Source organism: Lithobates pipiens, unplaced genomic scaffold (assembly GCF_037356315.1).
Source record: "Lithobates pipiens isolate NorthernLeopardFrog02 unplaced genomic scaffold, aLitPip1_a1.2 Scaffold_16, whole genome shotgun sequence".
NCBI lineage: Eukaryota > Metazoa > Chordata > Amphibia > Anura > Ranidae > Lithobates > Lithobates pipiens.
Genome location: NW_027507748.1, coordinates 208,258,204 through 208,285,762, shown reverse-complemented (window position 1 = coordinate 208,285,762; position 27,559 = coordinate 208,258,204). Strand labels below are relative to the sequence as shown.

Sequence of the window (27,559 nt, the reverse complement as noted above, 5' to 3'; positions counted from 1 at the left end):
AGAATGCAGAACCGCTTTTGGGGAACAAAATCTTGTTGACACAGTCTCTCTGTCTCAATTTCTCTGTATCAATGACACATGCATGTAAAAAAAAACTTAAAAGATTGCTTGAGCATAAACGCGCAATATCTTTTAGATGGCTATAGGGAAGTGTAATATTACAACACTATAGAAGCATTAATGCTTTCAACTATAGGTTACTGTTAGTTCTATGTGGTATGTCTTAAAGCAACCCTGTCAGTAAGTGAAACAAAATAAACTATGTCCAGCCTTTAATAGAAGAAGATAAATACTTACATCTGGCTCATGTCCTTAAACACCACCATGTTGCAGATCTCTGGCCTTAGCAGATATCTAGCAATTTGGGTTTGTGTAAAACTTGCTCCACTACTATGTGTTGTGGTTCCTCCCGCTGGCTCATTTGACACTACTGAACACAAGAGCCAGCGCATGAGCCTGGCTCTTGTGTTCAGAAACTATATCAGATAGTAGAGGAGTAGGTATTCATCCCACCTAGAAATGTTGGATAGCTGCAGTGGTCAAATATCCACAACAAGGTGGAGTATTGGGACATGAGCAGTTGGAATTGTAAGTATTTACCTTCTTTTAAAGGCTTGGCTTAGTTTAATTTGCTGCCACATAAGGGTAAGTATTTAGCATCTTTTTTTATAGTCTGGGCTTGGTTTAATTTGCTCTACTTACTGAAAGGGTCACAATAATATTTTGCCATTTGTTTTCCATTTTGATCCAGTAATTACAACTTTACTACCGATGGATTTAATGGGACAGCAGGAAACCGAAACCTCAACTCGAATAGTGGTGTCCAAGGTGGAATGGACTGGATGAGAAAGTTGGCATTTCGATATAGGAGAGTCAATGAGGTTTATGAAAAATACAAGAGCAATGTTGGGGGTGAGTGAACTGTGTTAAATGTTTCCTTAGGAGAATTGATAGTTTATGAAAATTACAGGAGCAATGTTGGGGATGAGTGAACAGAGTATGTTTTTATATATTTCATGACAACCTTATTCAGCTTACAGTGCCCTAAAGATAAAGACGGCATGACACTCCCTAATCTGTACTATTATCATTTAGCTGGGGAACTGCTTCACTTGTCTGATTGGCTGAGACCTGTTACCCCGGCAGTGGTGGAGTCCCATTTAGCTCATGTCCTCAAGTTAAACCATTTACTAATATTTCTGGAAGTGCCAATGACCGTTTTGGAAAAAATGCGTTTGCCAATCCCGGGTTTAGCTTGAGTAGTATGGAGAGAAGCTAAACACACAGCAGAGTTCAAAGAAAATGACTGAACACTCATTTTGGCATAATCCCACGTTTCACCATTTACTACAATTTGTGAATAATTATTTTTGGAAACAAAAGGGTCTTGACATTTTGGAAGATCGATAAACTGGCAACGTCCTCTCCTCTTTTGATTAGTTACAAAGAAAATATGACCTCCCTTGTTCTGTCTTTTACAGGTATCTTCAGTTTAGGATCAATACTACAAAATTTTCTAATTACCCATTAATGGGGGTGCTAAGGCGACAGGGCCCTAGAAATATACCAATTTGTTATCCGCCACTATTAACAAAATCATACGAAAGGTGTATTCTAAGTGGCAGCAACTCATCCCCGATTTATCACAACTCTACATGCTACATCAATCATACCCCGGTGAGATTACATGCTATGCACTGCATACCCACTCCAAATTGAACTAGATGTAAGTGATGACTTTGCTCATATTATGTGGGTGTGCCCTGTCATGGCTAGATATTGGAAAGGGTGATTGACATTCTCTCTATTTTATCTGCACCTGTACCTTGCACCCCGAGAATGCCTTCTGGGAATATTTGATGAGGAGCAATGGATAAGTGTATCCATTTATCTGTTCGTAAATGGATACAGATAGTAAATCAATTACTGCCATATAGGAAACTCATTTATGAACATAGAGAAGAAATACAGTAAGATTTGGGATGCATGGTGTTCTTCCTCCGTCACCATAATTAGTGACTAGTGATGTACAAATTAAAATTGACCCTTGACTTAGGGAAGCAATACCATTAAACATTATGACCCAGGGCCTCACATGTTGGTCTTGACATTTTGTAAACCCAGGAGGATATCTGGTATTTAACCTTTTATTTAGAACACTAAGCAAAGTTATGTACATGTCTATGTTGACCTCTTTCACGTCTGTAAACTGCATTTTGCACCTTTTTATTGTACTCACGTTGAGCACTATGTTGTTTGTATTAAAGTGGATATAAACCTAATTTGTGAAATTTGAGCTGGTTACATATATCTGCAGTGTTTTCTTATCTCTCTTCAAAGCCATGAGTCCTGTGGCTTTCTCCTGTTCTGTTCTTCTGTTATCAGCATGATAACTTCTGACAAGTTCTCCACTGAATTTTGTGTCCAGGTTGGTTCTAAAAATAGATTATCAAAGAGCTGGTCTATTGACAGCACAGCTCTGTATTGTTTCTTCCTTTTTCTGCCTATCTGGAGAGGGTGTATGTGCCTTTCCTCTAATCAGCTGTCTCAGTGTATGGTAAGAATCCACACCCACAGGTGAATCAGGTAGAGAAAATTCTAACAGGACATGCACTTTCTAAACAGTATATAAAGCTGAATACAGCAGATATAAATGTAATGCTTGTGTAGGGAGATTTGTTTCATCCCTGTGTATCATCTGTGGCTATTCACTTCACTGGGTATATGTGAGGGTTTACATCCTCTTTAATGTAATGCAACTCCGTCAATAAAAAATAAAAAAAGTGGCCAGCATTAGGTAATAGACAGATTAAAGAAATCCTCCTGCATAATTTGTACCTGTTTATCTGCAGCCTTCGCTTCTCTACAATTTTTTTTAAAACCTACATTTTACATAGCACTTCTCAGCTCTGAAAAGCAGAAGGCATGGATCTAAAGTCTCACTCAATGAGAAGAGCTCTGAGTCCTGATTGAAGGGTAGGGATACACCCCCTTCTCATAGTATAGGGGAACATGCACAGCTGTGACTGCCCATCACATGCTATGCTCTGGAGCTCTCCTTCCCCATCACTAATCATCTCTTGGAGTCAGAAAAGCAGAAAATAAATGATTAATGCAGATATTGAAGGAAGGAAGGAGGCAACAGAGAAATCATATTCAGTGTTTTGGATAGAGACAAGTACACAGTATAGAAGGATGTGCTATGTTCATGCTTCTTGTTTGAGGTTTACAACCACTTTAACCATTTCCCGACCAACTGCCGCAGTTATGTTCCCTTGCATGAGCCGTCACAGCTATACGCCGGCTCAGGGGCTGGGATAGCTGGCACGCTGTTGCACAGGGGTGTGTCAATGCTTGTGGCCGACAGTGTCGATGACCGCAGGCCACGAGTGATCATGAGCAGGGGAGACTAAACCGGGACTGGGTGTGTATAAACACACACTTCCCTGTTCTGACATGAGTGACAGATCATGTGTTCCTATTAGCTAGGAACCACAATCATTCACTTCCTCCAGTCAGTCCCCCTTAAGTTAGAATCACCTCCCAGGGAACACCATTAACCCCTCGAATGCCCCCCTAGTTTTAAGCCCTTCACTACCAGTGACATTTTTACAGTAATCAGTGCAATTTTATAGCATTGATGGCTGTATTAATGCCGATGGTCCTAAAAATGTCAAAATTGTCCGATGTGTACGTCCTAATGTCGCAGTCACGATAAACGCAGATCACTGCCATTACTAGTTAAAAAAAAAAAAAACAATATAAATGCTATAAATCTATCCCCTATTTTGTAGACGCTATAACTTTTGCACAAACCAATCAATATACGCATATTGCGATTTTTTTTTGTTTTGTTTTTCCCCAAAAAATATGTAGAATACATATCGGCATAAACTGAGGAAATTTTATTTTAAACATATTTCTGAGGGGAAATTTATTATAGCAGAAAGTAAAAAAACATTATTTTTTATTTTTTTTTTCAAAATTGGCACACTTTTTTTTGTTTATAGCACAAAAAATTTAAAACACAGAGACGATCAAATACCACCCAAAGATAACTCTATTTGTGGGGAAAAAGACATCAATTTTGTTTGGTTACAACGTCGCACAACCACGCAATTGTCAGTTAAAGCGACAGTGCTGAATCGCTAATAATGTTCCCAGATCTTTGTGTTTATATGTATAAACCCAAAAAGAAAGCAGGAAAACAAATCTGGTCTACTAGTGAAATGATAATGTCTGTAGGACACACATCAGATCATATGTTCTAAGATTGAATGCTTAGACTCTCTTAGACCCCATACACACTATACAACTTTTGTCAGATTTCCTTTAGATTTACCAAAATCATGTTGTGCAAGGGCCTGCCTGATTACATACAAATTGAAACGCTTAAGGTTTGACCTCATATTATATGGTTTTGGTAAATCTGAAGGAAAAAATCTACAGAAAATTGTATAATGTGTATCCAGTTTTACACTCAGTAAGGGTGCTTTTCATGTCACTTTAGTATTTCTAATATACGTCACTATTAGTTTCATTTTGTTGAAGATAACTTCAAAGCAGCCCATGAGAAATGAAATATGGAAGCTGCCATTTCATGCTTGCTCTGGGAAAATGATTTACGAAGTAGTAAAAACGCTAACATAAAAGTCAGTGTTTTTATCCTAACTAATGCCTTCAAGTCTTCCCTCCTTATTGCGTGTACACCAGAGGGAGGATTTACTGGTTTGGCTTTTTCTAGAAAACACCCTTCCAAGAAAGTCTTAAAAATAACCCTCTGCACAATTACCAATTAAAATAATCACCACTTCAATTGTATATTGATTGCCACCTGCGCTAATGTGTTCTCCCATAAAAAACAGTAATCCATATTTCAATAGTGCCACACAATCCACCCTACAATTATGCATCCCCCCATCATCAGTTGTTGTTTGCAAAAGAAAAACCCACAGCATGCTGGAAAATATCTGTAACACCACTTATAATCCTATAATAACAGTAAAATTGTTTTGAATGTTCAAAGTGATAAAATATAAGAGTCCAATGTGTTTAACATCATAGTGTCTGTGAAGAACACAAGTACAAAAATCCAGTAATAGTGACTTCCACCACCTAACACCATATGCTCTTACCTGGAAGAATGGACCTATATGGAAAATAGATCTGTGTGTCTTCCTCTTTAAGGGGTTTATAACTTCTTTCAGGCACCAGGACTTATCACTGTGCCTATTCTCAGAATCCTCAGGTCAAGTTGGAACCATCCATCTCTTCGTAAAAAAGACTCCAGTATATAAGATCAAAGAAATAAAACTTTTAGCAGGCTTACTGCTTAGTTAAAAGTACTGTTTATAAATAACAAATACACACACACACTTGGGGCCCGTGCACCATCATCTGGTGCACCTCAGTATAAAAACATGCAAACATATCAATTTCAGATTGACAACTCGGTGTAATAACCAATTCCTTCACTTCCGGGTATGCGTGCATGATGACATCATAGACTACATTCCAACATGTTTCATCATAGTTTTTCTCTTGACATTCACATGATCTGACGAACCACATGGGGTCAGAGCCTATAACATCATCATGCATACCCAGAAGTGGAAGCATTGTTTAACAAAGAAGATACCAAATAGATATCAACAGGTCGGACTTTTAAGGCATGGAAGCAAATGGGAAAGTAGACAAAAAATATTTATTTTATTGGAAAATACAATATCATAACAGTGTTCAAAACAATATAAAAATCATATGAAATTATATAATTTGTACATTGAGCCCTTGTGCGTCACGTCTACGCGTTTCGCCGTAAAGCCTTCCTCAGGACACGGAAAAAGTTTCAAAGATGTAGCAAGAGAGAGCAACAATAAATGTCACTATCTGAAATGAGATACATCAGACTTAAAATTCAAAACAAGGCATATATACATAAACTTTGCATTGTATGTCACATTTAAAAAGCATGTGCTTAACTATCCAGAAAGCAGGGAGGCAAGCATAATTAAAAACGATGGAGAAAAAGAGAAGATGTGAAAATACCTTCAAATGAGCTGTGCCTAAAGTACAAATGTCATAGCAACCAGGACAGATCCAAATATATGGAGCGGTCAACCACGCTGTGATAGAGTAGACAGCAAGTGGCACATTCTGATGAGTAATAACCTAAAAGAAAAATAAATAAAAAGACCAATAATAACCGCCATCTAACGTCAGTGTATTATATATACATAATAGCACAAATTGGTTGTATAGACAGAGTACCTACCAAACAAAAATTGATAGTTGCTTATAGCAGGGGCAGGAAAGACGTCTCATTCAGTATATTACCATCAGTGGGGATGGCCAATAGATGACATAATTCCATCCACATGAAGCTTAGTAGATGCTGGTGACACATAGTATGGCCAAACAGCATATAAAAACTAAAGGTAAAAGTCTGCAATGGTGAGCGAGACCAAAGGAATAACCACCATGTCGACTGCCCAAATAAAGTAGGTATAGTGTCCAAATAAAAGTACTTACATTTTTGTGGAGACAATGAAGGCATACCCCTGGGAGACAGCCCAATGCTGAGCACACCTTGGGGCTGCAAGTGTGGGTAATTTATAGTAGGAACTCACCTGTATCAAATGATGCGCACTAATCGGTTATCATAGTGAGAGTGAATTATGGGGATTGTAGGGAAAAAAAAAAACTACCAAAGGAGTTCGCTAAGCCAACAGACGCACACGCATCATACTATCCAAGCTGCATTGTGGGGATTGTGGATCTAACTTATGCGTGCGCACAGACATGAGATGCCTATAACAAACAAGGTGCCCTCTGTGCATAGCAGCACAATACAACACCGACACATCCCGGCGCCTCATAAAGCAGAAAGGGGCCACGATTGCTGCGAATATTGCAGTAGCCAGATGATTAGTTGGCGCATGTGCCCCACAGGCGAATAGATATCTGCAGACTTGTTCGCTCACAAGCAAACCAGACACCACACTGCCCGCACATATATAGTTAAACAAAGGAAAAAGAAACCGTCTCAGATCAAGACTGAAAAGCATATGAACCCTACAATCGTTGTGAATAGAGAGCACATGCTAGCCAAATAAAAACCTTCATGAACACTTAGAAAAATAGATACATAAACATTAAGAGATTATTTATTTTTCATATCTACGTGGTCCTTTATCCTCTTCCACAATGGCCTGATCGTTTTGCCTATACAGAAGGCTCCACATTGACAGAGTACAATATATATGACACCTCTCGTTTGACATGTAATGTGATGCCGCACATATGCGGGGGGCCGGGACTGCCTCTGCAGACTGGCATTGGATGAGCTCTTTACACGGGTCGCAACCGGGGGACGACTTCGCGAGCTACTTGATGGTGGTCGAGTAGCCCGCGATTGCCTGTTTGACGATCCCAGGTCTAAACAATCGATTCATCCTTAGTCAGAAATCAAGCAAGAGGGCACAAATATGTGATCATTTCTCAAGTATTGCTTCTGTGCCCCCCTCTAAATAAGAATATCCAACACATGTGGCGTCCATGTCGTGAATAATTGATGTTGAATTGGTTCTGGTTTTGACGCGTAGCAAATATTCATGCATGGTAATTAAATTGTCTCCCATCTTGCCCAAAACTAGAATGCATCTCCTCTCAGGGTCTCTTATAACCAATTCCTCTCTCTGTCAGACCCCATTCACACCTGAGCGTTTTGTAGCTTGACGCCTGAAGCTACAAAACGCTGGAGGGGAAAAAATCCATTATTCTCAATGGAGATGGTTCACATCTCCACTCCAAGTCGCCTGAAGCTCAAACAAGTTCCAGACCCTTTTTTGTCGCGCGAATCAGGCGGATTTGGGCGTTTTTCTTTTAACATTGGTGACCTTTTGCTCTGCACAAATTTGCGGCAAAACGCCGCAAATCGCGGTAAAAAACGCCGCAAAAAACGCTTGAAAACACTACGCTCAGGTGTGAATGCAGCCTTAGTGTTACTGTTTTGGAGAAACAAAATGATAAACCCCTCTTTCTTTGTCGTACATCAGTTTTTTCGCCAGTGCCTTAGGTGTTGGTCACGAGTAAAGAGGTGCTGTGCTGCACGGGGGTCGTGACCAGATGCGAGCCGAGTTGAGTGTGTGAGTGAGGTGCTTTCTCTCCCTCCTCCGCTGCTTACCATGCTGTGATGTGCAAACTGGGCGCTGTGTGGACCGAGCGCTTTTTTCCACTGTAGGCTCTTCTCTTTTCTGGGTCCCCTGCCTGGGCGCCTTGTCCTTCCTGGACGTGTGACCACTCTTTCGGCTCCCTCCTGCTATGGACGGTGCGCTTCGATGCTCCGGAGCCTCGCGCTGGATGCAGGGAGAGATGGAGAGGATTCCGCTGTGATCTCGCGGGAAGCCTGGAAGCTATGACGCCGCTCTCCCTCCCTAGCCAGGTCTGATCTCTATGGCATAGTTGCTTGTCGTGGTACACCGGTGCATCGTCGTGGAGACCAGTAACTTGACCTTTGCAATTGTAGGACTGGCTGGCGGGTTTGATCCCCTGGGAAAAGGGACCAGCGACTAACCAACGCAGTAAGTTTAACCCCCCCCCCCCCCCATCTATCTACTTTGCCAACTCTTCCTAGACACCAGAAGAAGGGTTTTGTGGGACTGTGTGATTAATAAGCAGTGATAGAAAGCGCTGTGCTAGCGGGGAGTACAAACTGTAACTGCAAGCAAAGATGTCCAGAAAAAGGCTCCCAGAGGAACATCTATCCCAGGAGGCGAGTTAAGTCACCAGATCCGCTAAAGACGAGAGCAACCAGCTGGCGGCTTCGGCCGCCGCTAAATTGGAGCGATATGCTCACCCAGCCAGCTTGTCACCAACTAGAGGGAGCTCTCAGGCATCAAATCTGCACCCTAAAGAGCTAAAGAACCCCACTGTGGATAGAAAAAGCCATCTACCCCTTCAGCTGCTAAAATCGTGAGTACTAAGAGTTCAGGGGGGATTAAACCAGACACTATACCTATAAATCTGGGTGTAACTGGCGCATCGTCTCAAATGCCTGATGTTCATTCGATGGAGGGAGAGCCCACACTAAGAGAGGTAATTAACGCAATCTGTGACTGTAAGGCCTCAATCTCTGGTTTTGATACCCAATTAAAATCTATCAAGGATGAACTAATTTCCATGAGAAACGAGCTTGTCAAAATTGTGCAAAGCGCTTCTGATTTAGAAGAGCAAGTTAGCATTATTGAGGATGATCTGGGACCAGCTAAGTGAGAGATCATAGGGCTTAAACAAATAATAAATAAGCAAGCTGAAAAAAATGATGAAATAGAGAACAGGAGTCATAGAAACAATGTTAGAGTGATAGGCCTTCTGGAGTTTAGCGAAGACTCAAATCCAATAGTCTTTCTCGAGGGGTGGCTCAGGGATATATTTGGGGCTACTTCGTTTTCAGCTTTGTTTGCAATCGAGAGAGCCCATCGAGTCCCGGTAAAACCACAACGGTCAGGTGAATGTGCTAGGCTGCTGATTATGAAAATTTCTTAATTACAACGATAAGGTGTTCATACTCCAGAAGGCCAGGGAGATGGGGACATTAGGTTCAGGGAAGCCAAGGTCTCCTTTTATCCCGATTTCTTGCCAGAACTTCAAGAACGCAGAGCTCAATTTATCCCAATTAACCGCTGTTTGATGAAATACAATACTAAATATGCTTTGCTGTATCCTGCACGCCTAAGGGCGATGGCGCTTGGCAAGACTGTTCTTTACTAATGGCCCGACGCAACTAAATGGCTGGAGGAAAATAAGAAAGACTTGTAGCCCTACAGAGACTAGAGAAGTTGGGACACTTAAATTGTTCCTTCGAGGGGGCTATGATGTAGCTTATTCTGGCGCTCCCCCCCCCCTTTTTTTTTTTGCTGCCCTTTCCTGCCTTTTTTTCCCCTTCCCCTTTCGGGAGAGGAAAAGATTTCTCCTTTTTCGGGAGGGAAGGGGGGGGGAGAGAAACTTTTTTTTTCTTTTTTTTTTCTTTCTGAAATCGCACAAAAAATAATTGATAGAATCACACGAGTGAGGGGAGAATGTTTGTAAGTATGAGTTTAAGGGAGCCAATGTTCCCCCTCATTATATTCACTATTTATTCTTATATTGTTGGAGTGGGTATGGGAAGGTCACGAATACACCCTTAAGGGGAAGCCCTGATGGGCGGGGGGGTGGGGGATTGGTAGGCTTTTGGGTGGGACGGGTGATTGGGAGGGTAGGTTGGGAGGGAGGGATGGGAGAGCTCAGACATTTCATATTGACACATTTAACGATTCAAATTGTGATGGGAAAGACACTTCAAGAGAAGGGAACGTTTACACGTGAAGGCAATTGCCAAAGGTGGAGGGGAGTGCAATGCATGTTTACTGATGTTATTGTATGTCTTCATCTGTTTTTCTTTTTTATTGGTATCGCTTTTCATTCTTTGTTATATATATCACCTTCAGGAGATGCCATGCAGGATAAAATGTTAAGAGTCATTTCCTGGAATGTTACGGGCTTGGGAAATTCAATTAAGAGGGCCTTGGTCCTTTCAGCCCTGGAGGAGAAGGGGCCTGGATTGCTCTGCTTGCAGGAGACACACCTGACTGCTGACACAATTTCTTTACTTCGGAACCGGCAATTTTGAATACAATATCACTCGGTGCACTCCTCCTTATTCAAGAGGGGTGAGCATATTGGTCAGCAGCCGGGTGCTATTCTCCTGCTCCCAGAGCTGTATTGACCCCTTGGGTCGGTATACCTTCTTATACTGCTATATCGCAAGCAGATCGTATGTGATAGCTAATATCTATATAATTCCCCCCCGCCCCCCATTCAAATTGGAGATCCTATACCAACTGTTAGCATTTACACTAGACAAGGTTGGGGTTCCTATTCTTGTGGTAGGGGACTTTAATGAAGTCTTGGATAGACTTACTGATAGATTCCCATTAACAAATTCCCCTGCAGGATCGGGGGAGGGTAGATTATCTTGTTTTCTGAAAGAATCAGGGCTATGCGATATCTGGAGTACATGTTACCCACTCAATAGGCAATACTCTTGCTTTTCCAGTACCCGTTTCACTTTGTCGAGAATAGATATGGCCTTCGCTAATGGAGAAGCCCTGCCCCTGGTAAGAGATATAGAGTATGGCCCAAGAGGAATTTCTGACCACTCCCCTTTGATGTTGACAATCAATCTAGGGTCTAGGACCCACTCGAGAGAGTGGAAAATCAACCCTGCTTGGTTAGAGGTGCTGGAGAATCCCAATGAATTAATAAACAAACTAAAAGAATTCATAAGTATCAATACAGATACGGCATCGGTTGGAGTGGTCTGGAAGTCTTTCAAAGCATATATGAGAGGCCTGCTTATACAACAAGTAGCATGAATCAAGGCTAAATCTAGGGAACAGGAAAGGATAGCCAAAAATTCAGCAATGACGGCGGAGAGGCAGTTTGTTGGTAACCCAACCCCAGATACTCAGAACGACTGGCTGGAAAAACAGCAAGCCTATAAAATGATTATAACAAGACAAGCAGAAAATACGCGTATATTCCAGTCCCAGTCTAAATTTGGAGAAGGGGAGAAAGTGGGTCGCATGCTTGCCCTTTTGGTTAGAGCGAATACTCCCCCCCCAACGGTCCCAATAGTTAAAACTCTACAGGGAGGGATTTCCTTTGATCCTATTGATATAATGCATATATTCAGAGAATATTATGAATCGCTATATAAATCTCGTAAGGGAATGGACAGGGGGGAAATCGAGGAGTTCTTCCAGAAAATAAGAATGCCCACCCTCCGAAAAGGACAAAACTATTATGGATGCACCAATCACTGTTGATGAGGTCTGGAGGGCGGTGGCTGAGATGCCAAATCACAAGTCACCGGGTGCGGATGGGCTGCCCATCGAGATGTACAAACGCTATGGTGAGGTTCTCCTCTCTGAGTTATTGAAGACGCTGTGTTGGGCACTAACTAATGGGAGACTCCCAGCCTCGATGTTAGAAGCTACTATTGTTGTTGTATTCAAGGAAGGGAAAGATTATATGCAACCCTCTTCATATCGTCCGATATCACTACTATGTGCAGATATAAAAATATTGGCCAAAATATTAGCAACCCGGTTAAACAAATTTATGCAGAATCTCATCCATCCCGACCAATCGGGATTTATACCGAATAAATCCACTAGTATCAATATTCAACGAGTTTTTATGAATATCTAAACCCCAGCGGATAATGGCAGCTCCAGGGCCTTGTTGGCCCTTGATGCAGCCAAGGATTTTGGTAGCCTTGAGTGGGAATACCTACTGGAGGTGCTTATGAGATTTGGCTTTGGGCCAAACTTCATTAGCTGGGTGAAGATACTTTATACTGACCTCAAGGCTAAATTAAAAATTAACAATGAATACTCCGACCAGTTTCAATTGGAAAGAGGCACGAGGCAGGGTTGTCCCGTCTCCCTTACTGTTTGCCCTGGCGATGGAGCCGTTGGCCATAATGGCTAGATCCAATTTGGAAATGCAGGGTTTTCAGAGGGGCCTAGAAGAAGATAGGATAGCATTGTTCGCGGATGATGTCCTCTTTTTGCTTGGGGATGTTCAAACATCCCTAGAAACTGTGATACGAATAATCGGAGTGTTTGGTCGACGCTCCGGTTTAGTTATTAATTGGGACAAATCCACCCTGTTTCCGATAGATCCATTAGATTGCCAGATCCCGTTGGAAGTTCCTAATTTAAAAGTCGTGGATAAACGAAAATACCTGGGGATCTGGATTTCTAGTGATATAAACGCATATCTGAACCAAAATGTAGCCCCTTCTTATCCAAGTTGAAACACAAGGGTGATATATGGAGCCGACTCCCATTGTCTATTGCAGGACACTGCAGCCTAGGTAAGATAAGGTTGCCCCAGCTACTATATCTTTTCCACAATTCTCCAGTTTGGATAAACCAGAAATGGTTTAAGAGAATAAGACTCCCTGTTAAAGGACCTCATTTGGAAAAAGGGACAACCTAGAATTAGTCTCCAAATGCTGCAGCACACACAACCTTGATCGAGGCCTTAGAGGCCGAAACGTTCATTTCGAGGTCCCCAACGATAACATTAATTATGAAAACTTGGCAGACATCAAAGGCCATATTGGGTTACCAAGGAATATCAGAGTTTGCACCCCTTTGGAATAATAAAAAATACCCAGAACTAAGCAAAATAACGAGATCCCAGCAATGGGAAAACCAGGGTATTAATCGAATATGCCAATTATACGTGGGCACCAGCATGAAAACTTTTTCAGATTTAAAACAGGAACATATCTAATAAATCATTCTATAAATATCTCCAAATTAGACATGCGATCCAGACCCAGTTTAGATCCCAAACTGTCGAGTGGTCCCAGATCTCCCCATTGGTACATATGATAAATCGGGATTCAACCAAAGGGTTGATATCCTGCTTATATAATAGACTGAATAGACTGTTAGAATAACAGATCGCAAGGGCACTATCAAAAGGAAGGTGAGCTGGGAGAGAGACGTAGGGCCATTAACTACAGGAGAATGGGATCGGATCCTTACCCAAGGGACTCTGGTTTCCATTTCCCCCTCACAGAAGGTATCCCATCTATTCTTGATTCATAGAGTATGCTCCTAAAAAAAATGTTAAATTGGGATGGCGGAAGAATGACCAATGCCCCAACTAGGGATTTTATTCACATGATATGGAAATGCCCAAAACTATTCCGGTACTGGGTAGAGATTATTTATAATCTAAACAACATCTTCAATATTGGAATAGATGCGATGGTTAAGACTTGTATACTGGGTCTAATAGAGGGGAGTAATGTAAACCGCGATATTATTGAAGCAGTGCTAAGATGTCTATTTCAGGCGAGAAAATTGATCGCTCAATATTGGCAAGCACAAAATCCCCCCTTGGTAGAAAACTGGCTCGCATTCTACATTAGACAAGGGAACTAAAGCAAGTTCAAGAGAATGTGGGGACAGTGGTTGAATAACCTGGGGCTACCTTTATAGAAAGTGAGGGGTGACTTCCCTCCCCTTCCCCCCCTCGATACTTAATAGGTTTCTTTGTCTATGAGAAACTTTTCCCCCTTTTTTTTTTTTTTTTTTTTCTTTCTTCCTTTTCAACTCTTCTGCTTACTCAGTGCTAACATTAAATGATTTTAGTCGAAGTGGTATACTGAGGCTAGGGAGGGGTGCTTATATTAACCACTTCAGCCCCAGACCAATTGTCAGCCTAAGGACCAGAGGTCTTTTTACAATTTTCACACTGCACTGCTTTAACTGGTAATTGTGCGGTCGGGGGGGGATTTGTGTGCCTACATGTTAGTGTAGTGTTTGGTGCACTTACTTTCAGTGTTCTCCTCGTAGTCCGGTCAAAAAGACCGCCCTGAGGAGAATGACATCACTTCCTCCCTGCCTGTGTTTACTATACACAGCGGGAGGAAGCTTCTCATTCGCCAGGAGCGATCGAGAGGGGATGGCCAGAAACCAACGGCCATCCCCTGATCCCAGATCGCTCCTGAAGCAAAACGGACCCCCCACCCGCTGGAAGGCAAGCACGTACATGTACGTGCTTGTGCCTGTACATGCCATTCTGATGACGTACATTGACATGCGGCGGTCCTTAAGTGGTTAAAGAAGATACAACGGAATAGCAGCTATAAGAATAGGTCTTTTTTTTTTTTTTTTTTAGATCTTTTAACCAATATGATGTATTCTAACTATGGTTTGGATATTTGGAAAATGTAAATGCTATTTATAAATAAAATGGAAAATAAATAAAGCAATATAAAGAGCTGCTGTGCTGAGCTCCGCTGGAATGCTTTTCTAGGCTGGATCAAATGGTACCCGGGCCTTGTGTCCGAAGAAAATTAGGTTCTGCCAGTAATGTTTTTCTTTTTAGAAAGCTGGACCCCGGTATCCAGTATTTGTTTTTTTCAGCCATATACTTGGCGGGGTGCTTTACAGGCCCAGAGCTAGGATCCCCCTTTTTTAAGGAGGCCCTAGTCCCTGAAGGTTTTTTCAAACGAAGCCCACCGTGAGAGGTGAAGATTGGGTCTGCTACCAGCAGCTGGATAAGGTAAGAGATGCCTAAGGAATTTTTCTAGTTTCTTATGTTTTTTTTTCTCCTTAAGTAATGTTGCTATGCCTAAAGTCGCCACCGGGGGGCTGTCAAGAGCACGTGCCTTTCCATACTTGTTATTTTCATTGCTGTGTTCGTGCTGCACTCTCCTCCGGGCCCATGCCCCAGGTAGGATGTGTGATGGGGTTTTTTTTCTTCCCAAAGAATGTCTCCCCACAGCTCTCTTCAAACTATAGGGCATAGGCCAGTTGACGGTACCCCGCACCGCCTCCTGCCGCCGCCATTACAGTGGTTTTTCATCCACATACCCTCCTCTCTCCTCTGCCCCAGCCTCCCCTCCTCTCTCCTCCGCCCCAGCCTCCCCTCCTCTCTCCTCCGCCCCAGCCTCCCCTCCTCTCTCCTCCGACCCAGCCTCCCCTCCTCTCTCCTCCGCCCCCAGCCTCCCCTCCTCTCTCCTCCGCCCCCAGCCTCCCCTCTCCTCCGCCCCCAGCCTCCCCTCCTCTCTCCTCCGCCCCCAGCCTCCCCTCCTCTCTCCTCCGCCCCCAGCCTCCCCTCCTCTCTCCTCCGCCCCCAGCCTCCCCTCCTCTCTCCTCCGCCCCCAGCCTCCCCTCCTCTCTCCTCCGCCCCCAGCCTCCCCTCCTCTCTCCTCCGCCCCCAGCCTCCCCTCCTCTCTCCTCCGCCCCCAGCCTCCCCTCCTCTCTCCTCCGCCCCCAGCCTCCCCTCCTCTCTCCTCCGCCCCCAGCCTCCCCTCCTCTCTCCTCTGCCCCAGCCTCCCCTCCTCTCTCCTCTGCCCCAGCCTCCCCTCCTCTCTCCTCTGCCCCAGCCTCCCCTCCTCTCTCCTCTGCCCCAGCCTCCCCTCCTCTCTCCTCTGCCCCAGCCTCCCCTCCTCTCTCCTCTGCCCCAGCCTCCCCTCCTCTCTCCTCTGCCCCAGCCTCCCCTCCTCTCTCCTCTGCCCCAGCCTCCCCTCCTCTCTCCTCTGCCCCAGCCTCCCCTCCTCTCTCCTCTGCCCCAGCCTCCCCTCCTCTCTCCTCTGCCCCAGCCTCCCCTCCTCTCTCCTCTGCCCCAGCCTCCCCTCCTCTCTCCTCTGCCCCAGCCTCCCCTCCTCTCTCCTCTGCCCCAGCCTCCCCTCCTCTCTCCTCCGCCCCAGCCTCCCCTCCTCTCTCCTCCGCCCCAGCCTCCCCTTCATAGCAATACGATAAGGATCAGAACCCTCGGCTCGGGCGAGAAAGCAGGGCTTGTTTAAAAAAGGACAAGGGGAGGGGCAGTATGGGTGCTTGGAAAAAGGGGTGGTCTAAATGGGGCTATAAGATGCACTCCTTTGCTGGTATACAGCTCAAGGAGGGACACAGAGCAGGTGGAGGGCATGTGAGTTTGGCTGACACAGGCATCCCCAGGCAGCATTTACTTAGCACCAGGCTGGGCCTTTATAGCAGCGGTAGTTGCTGGACTATTTGCTCAGCAGTACGTCCATTTCTGGTTGTACCTCAGCATTTGTGCTTGGCACTATGGGCAGAAGAGGTATAGGTACCCCTAGAAATAGGGGCTCAAGGGGGATCTCCCTCAGGCTATGAGGACCCCCCCTCTGCAGCACCATCTCCCCTTGAAGGACCTAGAGAGGCTGGTCAGGATGAGCCGTCGGGGTCAGGGGCTACATCTTTTGCTGGCATTTCAGCCCCTGTATACATTACTGCAGTAGATCCCCTTCTACCCGGGATCCTCAAACAGAGGTACTCTGGGGAAGGGCAGATGATTCCCCCTCTGGAGATGGGGATGGGGATGAGGATGACTCCTCTTCTGGAGAATCTAGTGGGGAAGGTCCTCCTTCGGCTTCACAGCCTGAGAAGTTGCTGGTGCAATCTCTTACTGAAAGGGTCCGTGCCACATTTAAGTTACCGTAACTGAGCCGATTGAAAAACCCACATCCAGTTTGGGTTCACTTAAGCCTCCTCAAGCTGCGCATGCTTTTCCTGTTCATTTTATGCTGGAAAAGCTTATTTATTCTGAGTGGCATCACCCAGATAAAAAAAACTTTAAATTTCCCTCCTAAAAAGTTTTCAATTTTTTATCCTATGAAGGAAAAGTTCACAAAGAGGTGGGATATTCCATCAATTGTCGCCGCTATCTCCTCTGTGAACAAAATTTTCCGGTTGACACCGCTCAAATGCTTAGGGATTCAACTGATAAAAAGATGAAATTCCTGCTGAAAAATGTTTTTGCCTTGGCAGGTTAAGTAGCTCAACCTGCAGTTCCGGCAATTGGGGTATGCCAATCGTTAAGAGATCACTTGAAACAGGTGCTCAAGGTTTTCCCTGAACAGCAGGCCCAAGAATTAGCCGAGCTGCCAGCCTTGTGTTTCGCGGTTGATGCAATCAGAGATTCTATCCTTCAGACCTCTCGTCTTACGCTTGGGCTGGTGCATATGCGTAGAGTCTTGTGGCTGAAAAATTGGTCAGCCGAAACTCCTAAGCTCCTGGGGGGGTTCCCTTTTCGCGGTGAATGGCTGTTTGGGGATGACTTGGACAAATATATACAAAAGATATCAAGTGGGAAAAGTACCTTTTTGCCAGTTAAATGGAGTAAACGGACTCTTTTTCCAGTGCCTGGGGCAACGGCCTCTGCCATCAGATTCAGGAGGTAAAACTCAGAGTCAACCCCAAGGACAAAAGAAATCCTGGGGAGTAAATCTACAAGATAGAACGCTAAAGCCTCTTTATGAAGGGGCACCCCCGCTCATTAGAGTAGGGGAAGACTGCTACAGTTCTCAAGGGTCTGGCAGGAGGATTTTCAGGACAGATGGGTGATCTCCACAATAACTCTAGGTTACAAACGAGTTCAGAGAATTCCCGTCTCCTTGTTTCCTCAGATCAAATGTCCCCAAGGACCCAGAGGAAAAGAAGTTGGTCTTCCAAGCGTTGGATTGACTTCTGTCGCAAGAAGTAATCATGGCACTTCCCGTGCAAGAGCAGGGCTTTTATTCAAACCTTTTCACGGTGCCAAAGCCAAATGGAGATGTCAGACATATTCTGGATCTCAAGGATCTAAATCGGTTCCTAAAGATTCGATTTTTTCGCATGGAATCAATTCGATCAGTAGTCTCCATCCTATAAGGAGGAGAACTTCTGGCATCAATAGACATCAAAGATGCTTACCTGCATGTACCTGTTTTCCCCGCCCATCAGAAATATCTGTGTTTCAAAGTGGAAAAACATAATTTCCAGTTTGTAGCTCTGCCTTTCGGTATATCTACTGCACCTCAGGTGTTCATAAAGGCCCTGGCTCCTCCTCTAGCCAGATTAAGGGCCCTCGGTATAACGGTTATAGCGTACCTAGATGACCTGCTCTTAATAGACCGGTCGGTAGCCCGTTTAGACCAAGGCTTGGTCACCACAGCCAACTACCTGGAATATCTAGGTTGGGTTCTCAAACTAGAGAAGTCTTCTTTAAAACCAGTAAGAAGACTAAAGTACTAGAGTCTAATCATAGATACAACCCAAAAAAGGGTGTTTTTACCCCAGGCAAAAATCAGTGCATTAAAGGAGCTGGTTCAGCTAAGAAGGGCAAAGAAAAGCCCTTCTATTCGCCTTTGTATGAGATTGTTGGGAAAGATGGTGGCATCGTTCCAAGTGGTTCCCTATGCTTAGTTTCATTCAAGACTGTTGCAAGACCGTATCCTATCTGCCTGGAACAAGAAGGTCCAGGCACTAAATTTTCCACTGCGCTCATCTCCAATAGTGCGTCGGGGCTTCATTTGGTGGTTGGTACCCGAGAATCTGCGGAAAGGGAAATCCCTTTCTACCAGTCACCTTGAAGGTGGCAACAACAGATGCCAGCCTTTCGGGTTTGGGAGCTGTACTGAAAGAGGCAACTGTCCAAGGGAATTCACCCAGGATCGAGAAGACCTTACCCATCAATATTCTGGAGATAAGTGCGGCGTACCTGGCCCTAAAAACCTGGACATTCAGGTTGCAAGGTTGTCCTGTCAGGGTCCAATCCAACAATGCCACAGCAATGGTTTATATCAATCACCAAGGGGGCACCAGGAGTTGTGCAGCACAGAAATAGGTAAACCAGATCCTAATCTGGGCAGAAAAGCATGTGCCGTGCATATCAGCAATCTTCATTCCAGGGGTAGAGGACTGGCAGGTGGACTACTTAAGTTGCCAGCAGTTGTTCCCAGGGGAATGGTCTCTTCCCCCCCCCCCCCCCGACATCTTCCTGGCCATATGTCAAAGATGGGGGATCCCGGATGTAGATCTATTTGCGTCCATGTTCAACAACAAGATCGACAACTTTGTGTCAAGAACAAGAGATCCACTTGCATGCGGGACAGATGCGTTGGTGACTCCATGGCATCAGTTCTCACTGATTTATGCATTCCCTCCCATTCTGCTGCTACCACGACTTCTTTGCAGGATCAAGCAGGAAAAGAAGTCTGTGCTTCTAGTGGCCCAGAAGATCTTGGTATGCAGAAATAGTGAAGATGGCGGTAGGGTCCACCATGTCCAGACCTGCTATCGCAGGGACCAGTGTTCCATTCTACTTTACAAATGCTAAATTTAACGGTTTGGCTATTGAAACCCACATTCTGATGAGTCGTGGGCTTTTCAGGTCCAGTCATTTCTACCTTGATTAATGCAAGTAAGCCAGCTTCCAGAGTAATTTATTATAGAATCTGGAAGGCATATGTCTCATGGTGTGAATCCAGGGGTTGGCATCCCAGAAAGTATGTCATAGGGAGAATCCTTGCTTTTCTGCAAACGGTGTTAGAGATGAAGCTGGCCTTGAGTACTATCAAGGGCCAGGTCTCAGTCAGTATTGTTTCAACATCCGCTTGCTGCGCATTCTTTGGTCCGAAGCTTTGTACAGGGGGTAACGAGGCTTAATCCACCGTTTAGAGCACCCCTGAACTCCTGGGACTTGAATTTAGTTCTGTCGGCATTACAGAAACAGCCTTTTGAGCCGATACAACATATTCCTTTGGTCCTTTAGACAAAGGAAGCTAATTTTTCTTTTAGCCATTTCTTCTGTGAGAAGGATATCAGAATTGGCAGCTCTCTTGTAAAGAGCCATATTTAATTGTTCATAAGGATAGAGTAGTATTACGTCCTCATCCTAGTTTTCTTCCGAAGGTGGTTTAAAATTTTCACCTAAACCAGGCTATTGTTCTGCCTTCATTCTTTCTAGATCCCTGTTCTAAGGAAGAGAAGTCACTATATTCTCTGGATATAGTGAGAGTGGTCAAAGCCTATTTGGAAGCGACCGCTCAGGTTCGCAAAATGGATGTTTTGTTCGTGTTGCCTGAGGGTCCTAAGATAGGACAGGCAGCGTTGAAATCCACCATTGCTAAATGTATTCGACAGGTAATTTTTCACGTTTATGGTTTAAAGGGGAAAGTTCCACCTTTTCAAATCAAAGCGCACTCCACCAGGGCTGTAAGCACTTCATGGGCAGTGCATCACCAGGCCTCCATGGCTCAGATCTGTAAGGCCGCAACTTGGCCTTCAGTCCATACATTCACCAGATTCTATCAGGTGGATGTGAAAAGGCATGAGAATATCGCCTTCAGGCGCAGTGTGCTGCAGGCTGCAGTACAAGGTTCTCACGTCTGATTGCTCCCTACTTTTGTGTCCCCTCCCCTCATGTGGCATTGCTCTGGGACATCGCATCAGTAAATACCGAGGCTCTGTGTCCTGCGATGTACAATAAAGAAAATAGGATTTTTTATAACAGCTTACCTGTAAAATCCTTTTCTTGGAGTACATCACAGGACACAGAGCTCCCGCCCCTCTTTTTTGGGGATATGTATTACACACGTATTTCTTTGCTACAAAACTCCCAGTTAGGGGAGGGGTTATATAGGGGGCTAAACTTCCTGTCTAGGGTGTGCCAGTGTCCATCGCCTAATGGTGCCTATAAGTAAATACTGAGGCTCTATGTCCTGTGATGTACTCCAAGGATTTTACAGGTAAGCTGTTATGAAAAATCCTATTTTTCTTGGGAGATGGTAAAATATTTAATAATCTTTCATGGAGAGTAGATGAACAGTTTTTAGTAGAAAAGTAGGTTACTTGTAGTAGTAGTAGAATGTGGGGTTTATTTACCAAAACTGTAGAGTACAAAATCTGGTACAGTTGTGCGTGGAAGACTGTCAGCATCTTAATACAGCTTGTTTAAAAAAGCTTTGATTAAAAAAAAAAAAATGGAGGCTAATTTGTTTCTCTGCAGAGCTGCACCAGATTTTGCACTCTCCAGTTTTAGTAAATAGGCCCCTATGTGTACCTAATGCGTTATATTGCTGAAAAGATTTGTCGTGCTTTACTGGGGAATTTAATCCTTGAACACTGTGAAATAGAATCTTTTAAACCATGCTGTCATTTTAGATGCTGCTTAGAGGAGAGCATATTTACACATTGTGCAAGTGTTTGGTTTATCACAGACCACTTTATTTGGGGATTTATTCAAAGCATTTAAAAAAAATTTGATTTCTGTCACAGGATTACTCAGCCCACAGAGGCGTGACTCTCTCCAGAGACTTAGAGATGATATAGAGACATTGACAGATGGCTGGTTAGGCACTGCTGTGAAGTGTTTACAACTCATCCAGGCCAGGTAACCAGAAACACGTTTTGTGTTTTTTTTCAATGTTTTTTATTGAACAAAGGATAGGTTGAACATGTACATATACAGTATATACCATGCTTTTAGCTGATATATCAAGATTCAGTGCTACAATTCAACAAACTGATTCAATGGGTCCAGAATAGAAAGACAAAGTCAAAAGCCTGTATGTGGCGCTATCAATAAAGTAGATTTGTATCATGGAACAATTCTCTGACCAGTCAGTAGGGTGTCAACAATTTTTTATTTTATTTTTTATTTCGGGGCGTGTGTGTGTGTGTGTGTGTGTGTGTGTCTGTCTGTGTGTGTGTGTCTGTCTGTGTGTGTGTGTCTGTCTGTGTGTGTGTCTGTGTGTGTGTGTGTGGGGGGGGGGGGGGGGATTGGTTCATGCTTTCTATACTAAATTTACTTTATTTTATAGTTAAAGCTGAAATCCTCATGGATGGATTTTTTGGATAGTTATACTGGCTTAGCTTGGACCAATGCAAGTATTCCATACCTGGCCAATCCTTGTGGAAGCAGAAAACCTCTTAGTAGCCACTGCTACTACAGTGATCCTTGCTGTCCTCCAGGACTTGTGCTGAAAAGCTGCCCTGCTGCATAGTAACTACTGGGGTTCCCGCTCAACACAAGCGCCATTCACAGATCGCCTTGCATTTGCTACCTCATCCACCCAGAAGACAGGATCATTTTAAGTTTCATAGGAATACTACAGGTATGGCACGTGCATACTTACATTGATCCGGGCTGGACCAATATGGCTGTACAAAAAGAAAAACAAATTACATTTTAAGCTTTTAATCATGTTGGTTCCCTATGTTTGATGTTCACTCTTTAAGGGAGAAAAAAAAGGCCACTTTTTCTATGTTTATAGTAGAAGTTACTGATTAGCTATTTGTTGCATTTCTCTACTTCACTCTTAAAAAGAATTATATATTGCACTGTTTTCATTTTAGGAAAAACTGTGTCAACGTGTTAATAACTACAACACAACTGGTTCCAGCTCTGGCCAAAGTTCTACTCTACGGGCTTGGAGAAGTGTTTCCAATACAGAATATATACAGTGCCACAAAAATAGGTAACATTACAAAGTGACCGAGTCCTGATCTCCGGTAGAAGTGGGTCTTATTGTCTGTGTGTCTTGTTCCGCAGCATATAAATGTGATACAGTTTACAATGTGATTGGTTTCACACCTTGGTTCCATAATGATGACAGTACGCCATGTTTTGTTAGTGATGATTGCGTAGTGTGGAACAAATAATTTAGTAAATATTGTAAAATAGTGTTTAGGATATGACTTTCAGCCTGTGTTTGAATTTGTTCTCCCTCCCTCACATTTTTTTTTCTACTATAAAATAATTGTGTATTAACGATTTTAAGCTGATACCCTAAAACATTGCTGACACTGGAGCTGCTACTTACAATAGTGCCTTTTCACATGAAGAACTAATGAGTTTATTGTAAGGCCAAAAGGTTGTGGACACACTCGCATCTATAGGAGCTGGTTGGTCTTCCCATTCCAAAACCATGGAGATATGGAGTGGGTTGCCTTTTACACATAAAAATTCTCTACTTCCACAAGATTTTGGAGCGAGTCTGTGGAAGTGTTTATCCATTCAGCCAAAGGAATATTTAATGAGAAAATCTGTCTCATAGTTGCCTAATTATCTGAAAGGTGTTAAATCATTTTGAAAATCAGGGCTGTGTGCAGACCATTCAAGTTTCTCCACACCAAACCTGTCAAATCATGTCTTTGGACCTGACTTTGTGCACAGTAGCATAGTCCCGCTGGAGCAGGAAAGGGCCTTCTTGTTAATAGACTGTAAGTGCACAATTGTCTATAATGTCGAAGTGTATAAAATTTAGAAACAAGGCTGATGGACTGATTAACCACTGTATTTTGTTTATGAATTATTGGTTAGTGATGCCAGCATTTGTGTACACTCCACACCTATAGTAAAATAACATTGGCCTTTGCTTGCAGGAAAAGAGAGCTGCTTTGAAAGGATAGTGACAAGATTTGGCAAGAAAGTTACCTATGTGGTGATTGGAGATGGTAGGGATGAAGAAATGGCTGCCAAACAGGTATTTGCAATGAAGTATGTGAAGGTATTTCCTTGGGATACCTTGTGTCTGTGTTCTTCAGGAATTTTCATAGAACGTTGTCATTTTTTAAAGTCTGTATTAAAGTATATATGTATTTTTTGTGAATGTTCAGTGTATGTACATTTGTATTGTCACTAAAACCGCAAACTACTGACGTCCAATACCTTCAATATAGTGCGCTTACATTACAGTTTTATATACAGCCACATGAGCAAAAGAGGGTCCATTGTCATCCACATGGGGCTGACAAATCTGAAAACAAGCTAACAAGGACATAAAGCCTTATATGACAAAAAAGAAGGGGGTTGCGCTATGGATAAACTGAAAAAAGGATCTGTAAATAAGAGGGCTGCCACTACCTCAGGCTCACAACAAAAAGTTGGAACTGTATATCTGTATTGTAAATGTAGGTAATAAGGGCACTCTACTCTAATATTTTATATAACCCCAGGGAATAAAATACATGTGAAAAAATTGGTGAAAAAAATAATAAAATAGAAAAAAATTGGTGGGTGTATAAAAAAATAAATAGAAAATAATTATAATGAATGCACGGTGTGAAAATAAATCAATAATCAGATGCTAATCTAAAAATTATACCATGTGCCACATATATGTCCAAACATGCAATAACTAAATAATATAACATATATATATATATATATATATATATTATATATATATATATATATATATATATATATATATATATATATATATATATATATATGAAAAAACGTTTGTCACAATTGTATACAGTGGTACAAATGCTAAGCAAAAGTTACTCCTCTACTTAGTGTCCATAATACACAAATTTAAAACATGTGAAAACAAGTCCATCATACGTCATACGACGTCCTCTGGAGCGGAGAGGATGTTGTATGACGAAACGCGTAGGGCGTGGCCTAGGACACACATGGACTCTCCCTTCAAGAGACAGTGTTTACATATATTGCGGTCTGAATATTGTATCCTTGTGAGTAGTTTTTCTCTTTTTAAGTAATAAATATTGAACGTTGGTTACAATATCACGCTATGGGCGATCTTTTTTCTTTACACCCAACGAGAGTATTACATCCCTGAGACAGCAAACAGACCACTGGGACCAATAGAGAGCGGAACACCAGGATCAACAAACAGCTACACAGTGGCTAATACTGTGAAGGCGCTTCTACCCCTGCAGGGGCAGGGGAGTTGGTGAGTGCGAATTCTGCTTATTGCATGGAAATTGCACCAAATCGCACCGGATTTTTTACCCCCCAAGGATCATTTGCACTTATCACTTTGCACCTATGGACTTGTTTTCACATGTTTTCACATGTTTTAAATTTGTGTATTATGGACACTAAGTAGAGGAGTAACTTTTGCTTTGCATTTGTACCACTGTATACAATTGTGACAAAGTTTTTTTATATATATATATATATATATTTGTTTTATTATTTAGTTATTGCACGTTTGGACATATATTTGGCACATGGTATAATTTTTAGATTAGCATCTGATTATTGATTCATTTTCACATCGTGCATTCATTATAATTATTTATTTTTTTATACACCCACCAATTTTTTTTTCTATTTAATTTTTTTCTATTTTATTATTTTTTTTCCACCAATTTTTTTCACATGTATTTTATTCCCTGGGGTTATATAAAATATTAGAGTAGAGCGCCCTTACTACCTACATTTACAATACAGATAAAGCCTTATATGATTCAAAGCTGATTAACTTAATTTGCGACTGATTTCTTGTCTACAGAGGTTGAAGAGATAATTGTAAAGCCTCAGATCACAGTAATGAGAAAAGACGCAGACCTTGTTTCGTAAAATGCATGAGCACTTCTGTACGGGGTTCAAAATTAGGTAGACCCTGTATTTCGTGAAGATCTGAGCTCAAGCCAACTACCTACCTCCAATTTAGATTTATTCTGAGGTGGAGAGATTACTTATTTAGAGTAGGTTATTTCGTGTAAGTTGTAGTATGAAGATCTGAAAAGTGTAGGAGCTAGCAATTTCCTTCAAGAATGGTATGGATGCATTATAGTAATGAAGGTATTTTTTTTCCATTACCTTAACAGTTGCAATATTGCAGATTTTATGCATTATTATTAAAATGAAAAATTCCTTTGGTATATGTCCTTTATGGCACACGCCCTCCCCTCCTTAGGGAACCCTACCAGGCCCAGTATTTATTTCCCTATACCTGTTCCAGCAATCTTCATCCTGAGCATGTTTGCCATAGTTCTATTATGGTCTGTGTCAAGAGCTGTACTTTGAATGCCTGCTGAAGGTCACCATTAGTACCACTCTGGCAGCAATGAATAGGGAATATGCATGAATGGTAAAGGACTTTGTAAGTATGGCTGTGGACTGGGCCACACCGTGAAGATCAGTTAACCAGGGACAGGAGTAAGTATAGGAGTGAGTGGGTTGCAGTCTGGGGTGCAGGCATGCCCTTAAAGTACAACGTGTATAAATAGTACAGTTGTCCTTTGAAGTGTTCCTATAGGAGAAAAAGTCAATAAGTTATTTGTTTTGTCTACTTGCACATCAACCAGCAAATTTTTCTTTTACTTCATTTTTGTGCAGTTAAAGTTGGGCTATCATTTTGGCAGTCTCTGAGTTTGTATATTTTTTTTCTTGCAGCACAATATGCCTTTCTGGAGAATCACAAACCACAATGACCTCATCTCTCTACATCAGGCACTGGAGCTGGACTTCTTGTGAGAAATGCTGAATAACCATGTTTTGTATGCAAGCCGATTAGATCAGCCAGGTGCCTGACAAACAAAAGCTTAGGTGGAGACCCGAGGAACAGTTGTTCGATGTGGTAAACCTGCATCTATCCAAAAACTTTCCAAGAGGGAGATGCTTTCAGCTTTTTCGTTCATCGAGGAGAAACCATTTCAACTATCCTGTCTTGCAGAATACCCTGTTTAGCTTTTACATCCCACCTACCTCTCATTTACTTGCCAGAGAGTTTCTTCAGTTTCCTGGTAGATACGGTAACTATTTTCAAAGTCCCACCTACCTCCTCATGTATGGAAAGTCTTCAGTTTCACTTGAGGCCAACTTCTGGTTAGTTGTAGGCTGTTCCTCCCATACCAGGAAATAATTATAATGCTATGAGAACATATGGAGCAGCTATGCTTATATAGAATGAGCCATAACATGTAGCAGTGGATCCTAATAATGTATTGCATCTTGATGTGAATGGAGTAGCCAAGACCTTCACCTAAGGATGGATGGCTTCTGCATTGAACTTTAACTGTCCTCTCCTTATGAACAGCTGAGTCAGTGTACATTTTTCTGATTTTTTTATTATTGTCTCATTACCATTCTGGAACTCTTTGTGAAATACCTCACGGGAGGGGAAGAAAGGCCTCCATTATTATACCTTTTTGAATCTATAACTTATTAAAGAATTTTTTTCCTTGATATTTTTCCCACGTCTGTATTTTATCCTCAGCGGGGATTTGTAACAGATACTGTCATTGGGAGAGGCTGTTTGTGGTAATGCAAATACACTCTTTAATTAAATACATGAATAAAAGTTAAATATCTACTTGGTATTAAAGGCAAGATCTGCAATCTCCTCAATAACATGTTGAAATCAATTGCTCACATGAATGTTACAGAAACTTTTGTGCATAGTGTATAACCATCAAAATGATTTCCATGTCTAACAATTAACTTA

General features: G+C 42.5%; 1 protein-coding gene across 4 annotated transcripts in view; it reads left to right on the top strand.

Moving 5' to 3' along the window:
- The window catches only part of EYA3 (EYA transcriptional coactivator and phosphatase 3), a 164,620-nt gene extending 137,320 nt beyond the window's left edge, over nt 1-27,300 (top strand). For all 4 annotated transcript variants that reach the window (XM_077480948.1, XM_077480945.1, XM_077480946.1 and 1 more), the window contains 5 exons: nt 752-912; nt 21,630-21,744; nt 22,710-22,831; nt 23,739-23,839; nt 26,509-27,300. In XM_077480948.1, the coding sequence (XP_077337074.1) occupies nt 752-912; nt 21,630-21,744; nt 22,710-22,831; nt 23,739-23,839; nt 26,509-26,589 (580 nt within the window). In that variant the 3' untranslated portion in view covers nt 26,590-27,300. The remainder of the gene's footprint in view (nt 1-751; nt 913-21,629; nt 21,745-22,709; nt 22,832-23,738; nt 23,840-26,508) is intronic.
- The last annotated feature ends 259 nt before the right edge of the window (nt 27,301-27,559 follow it).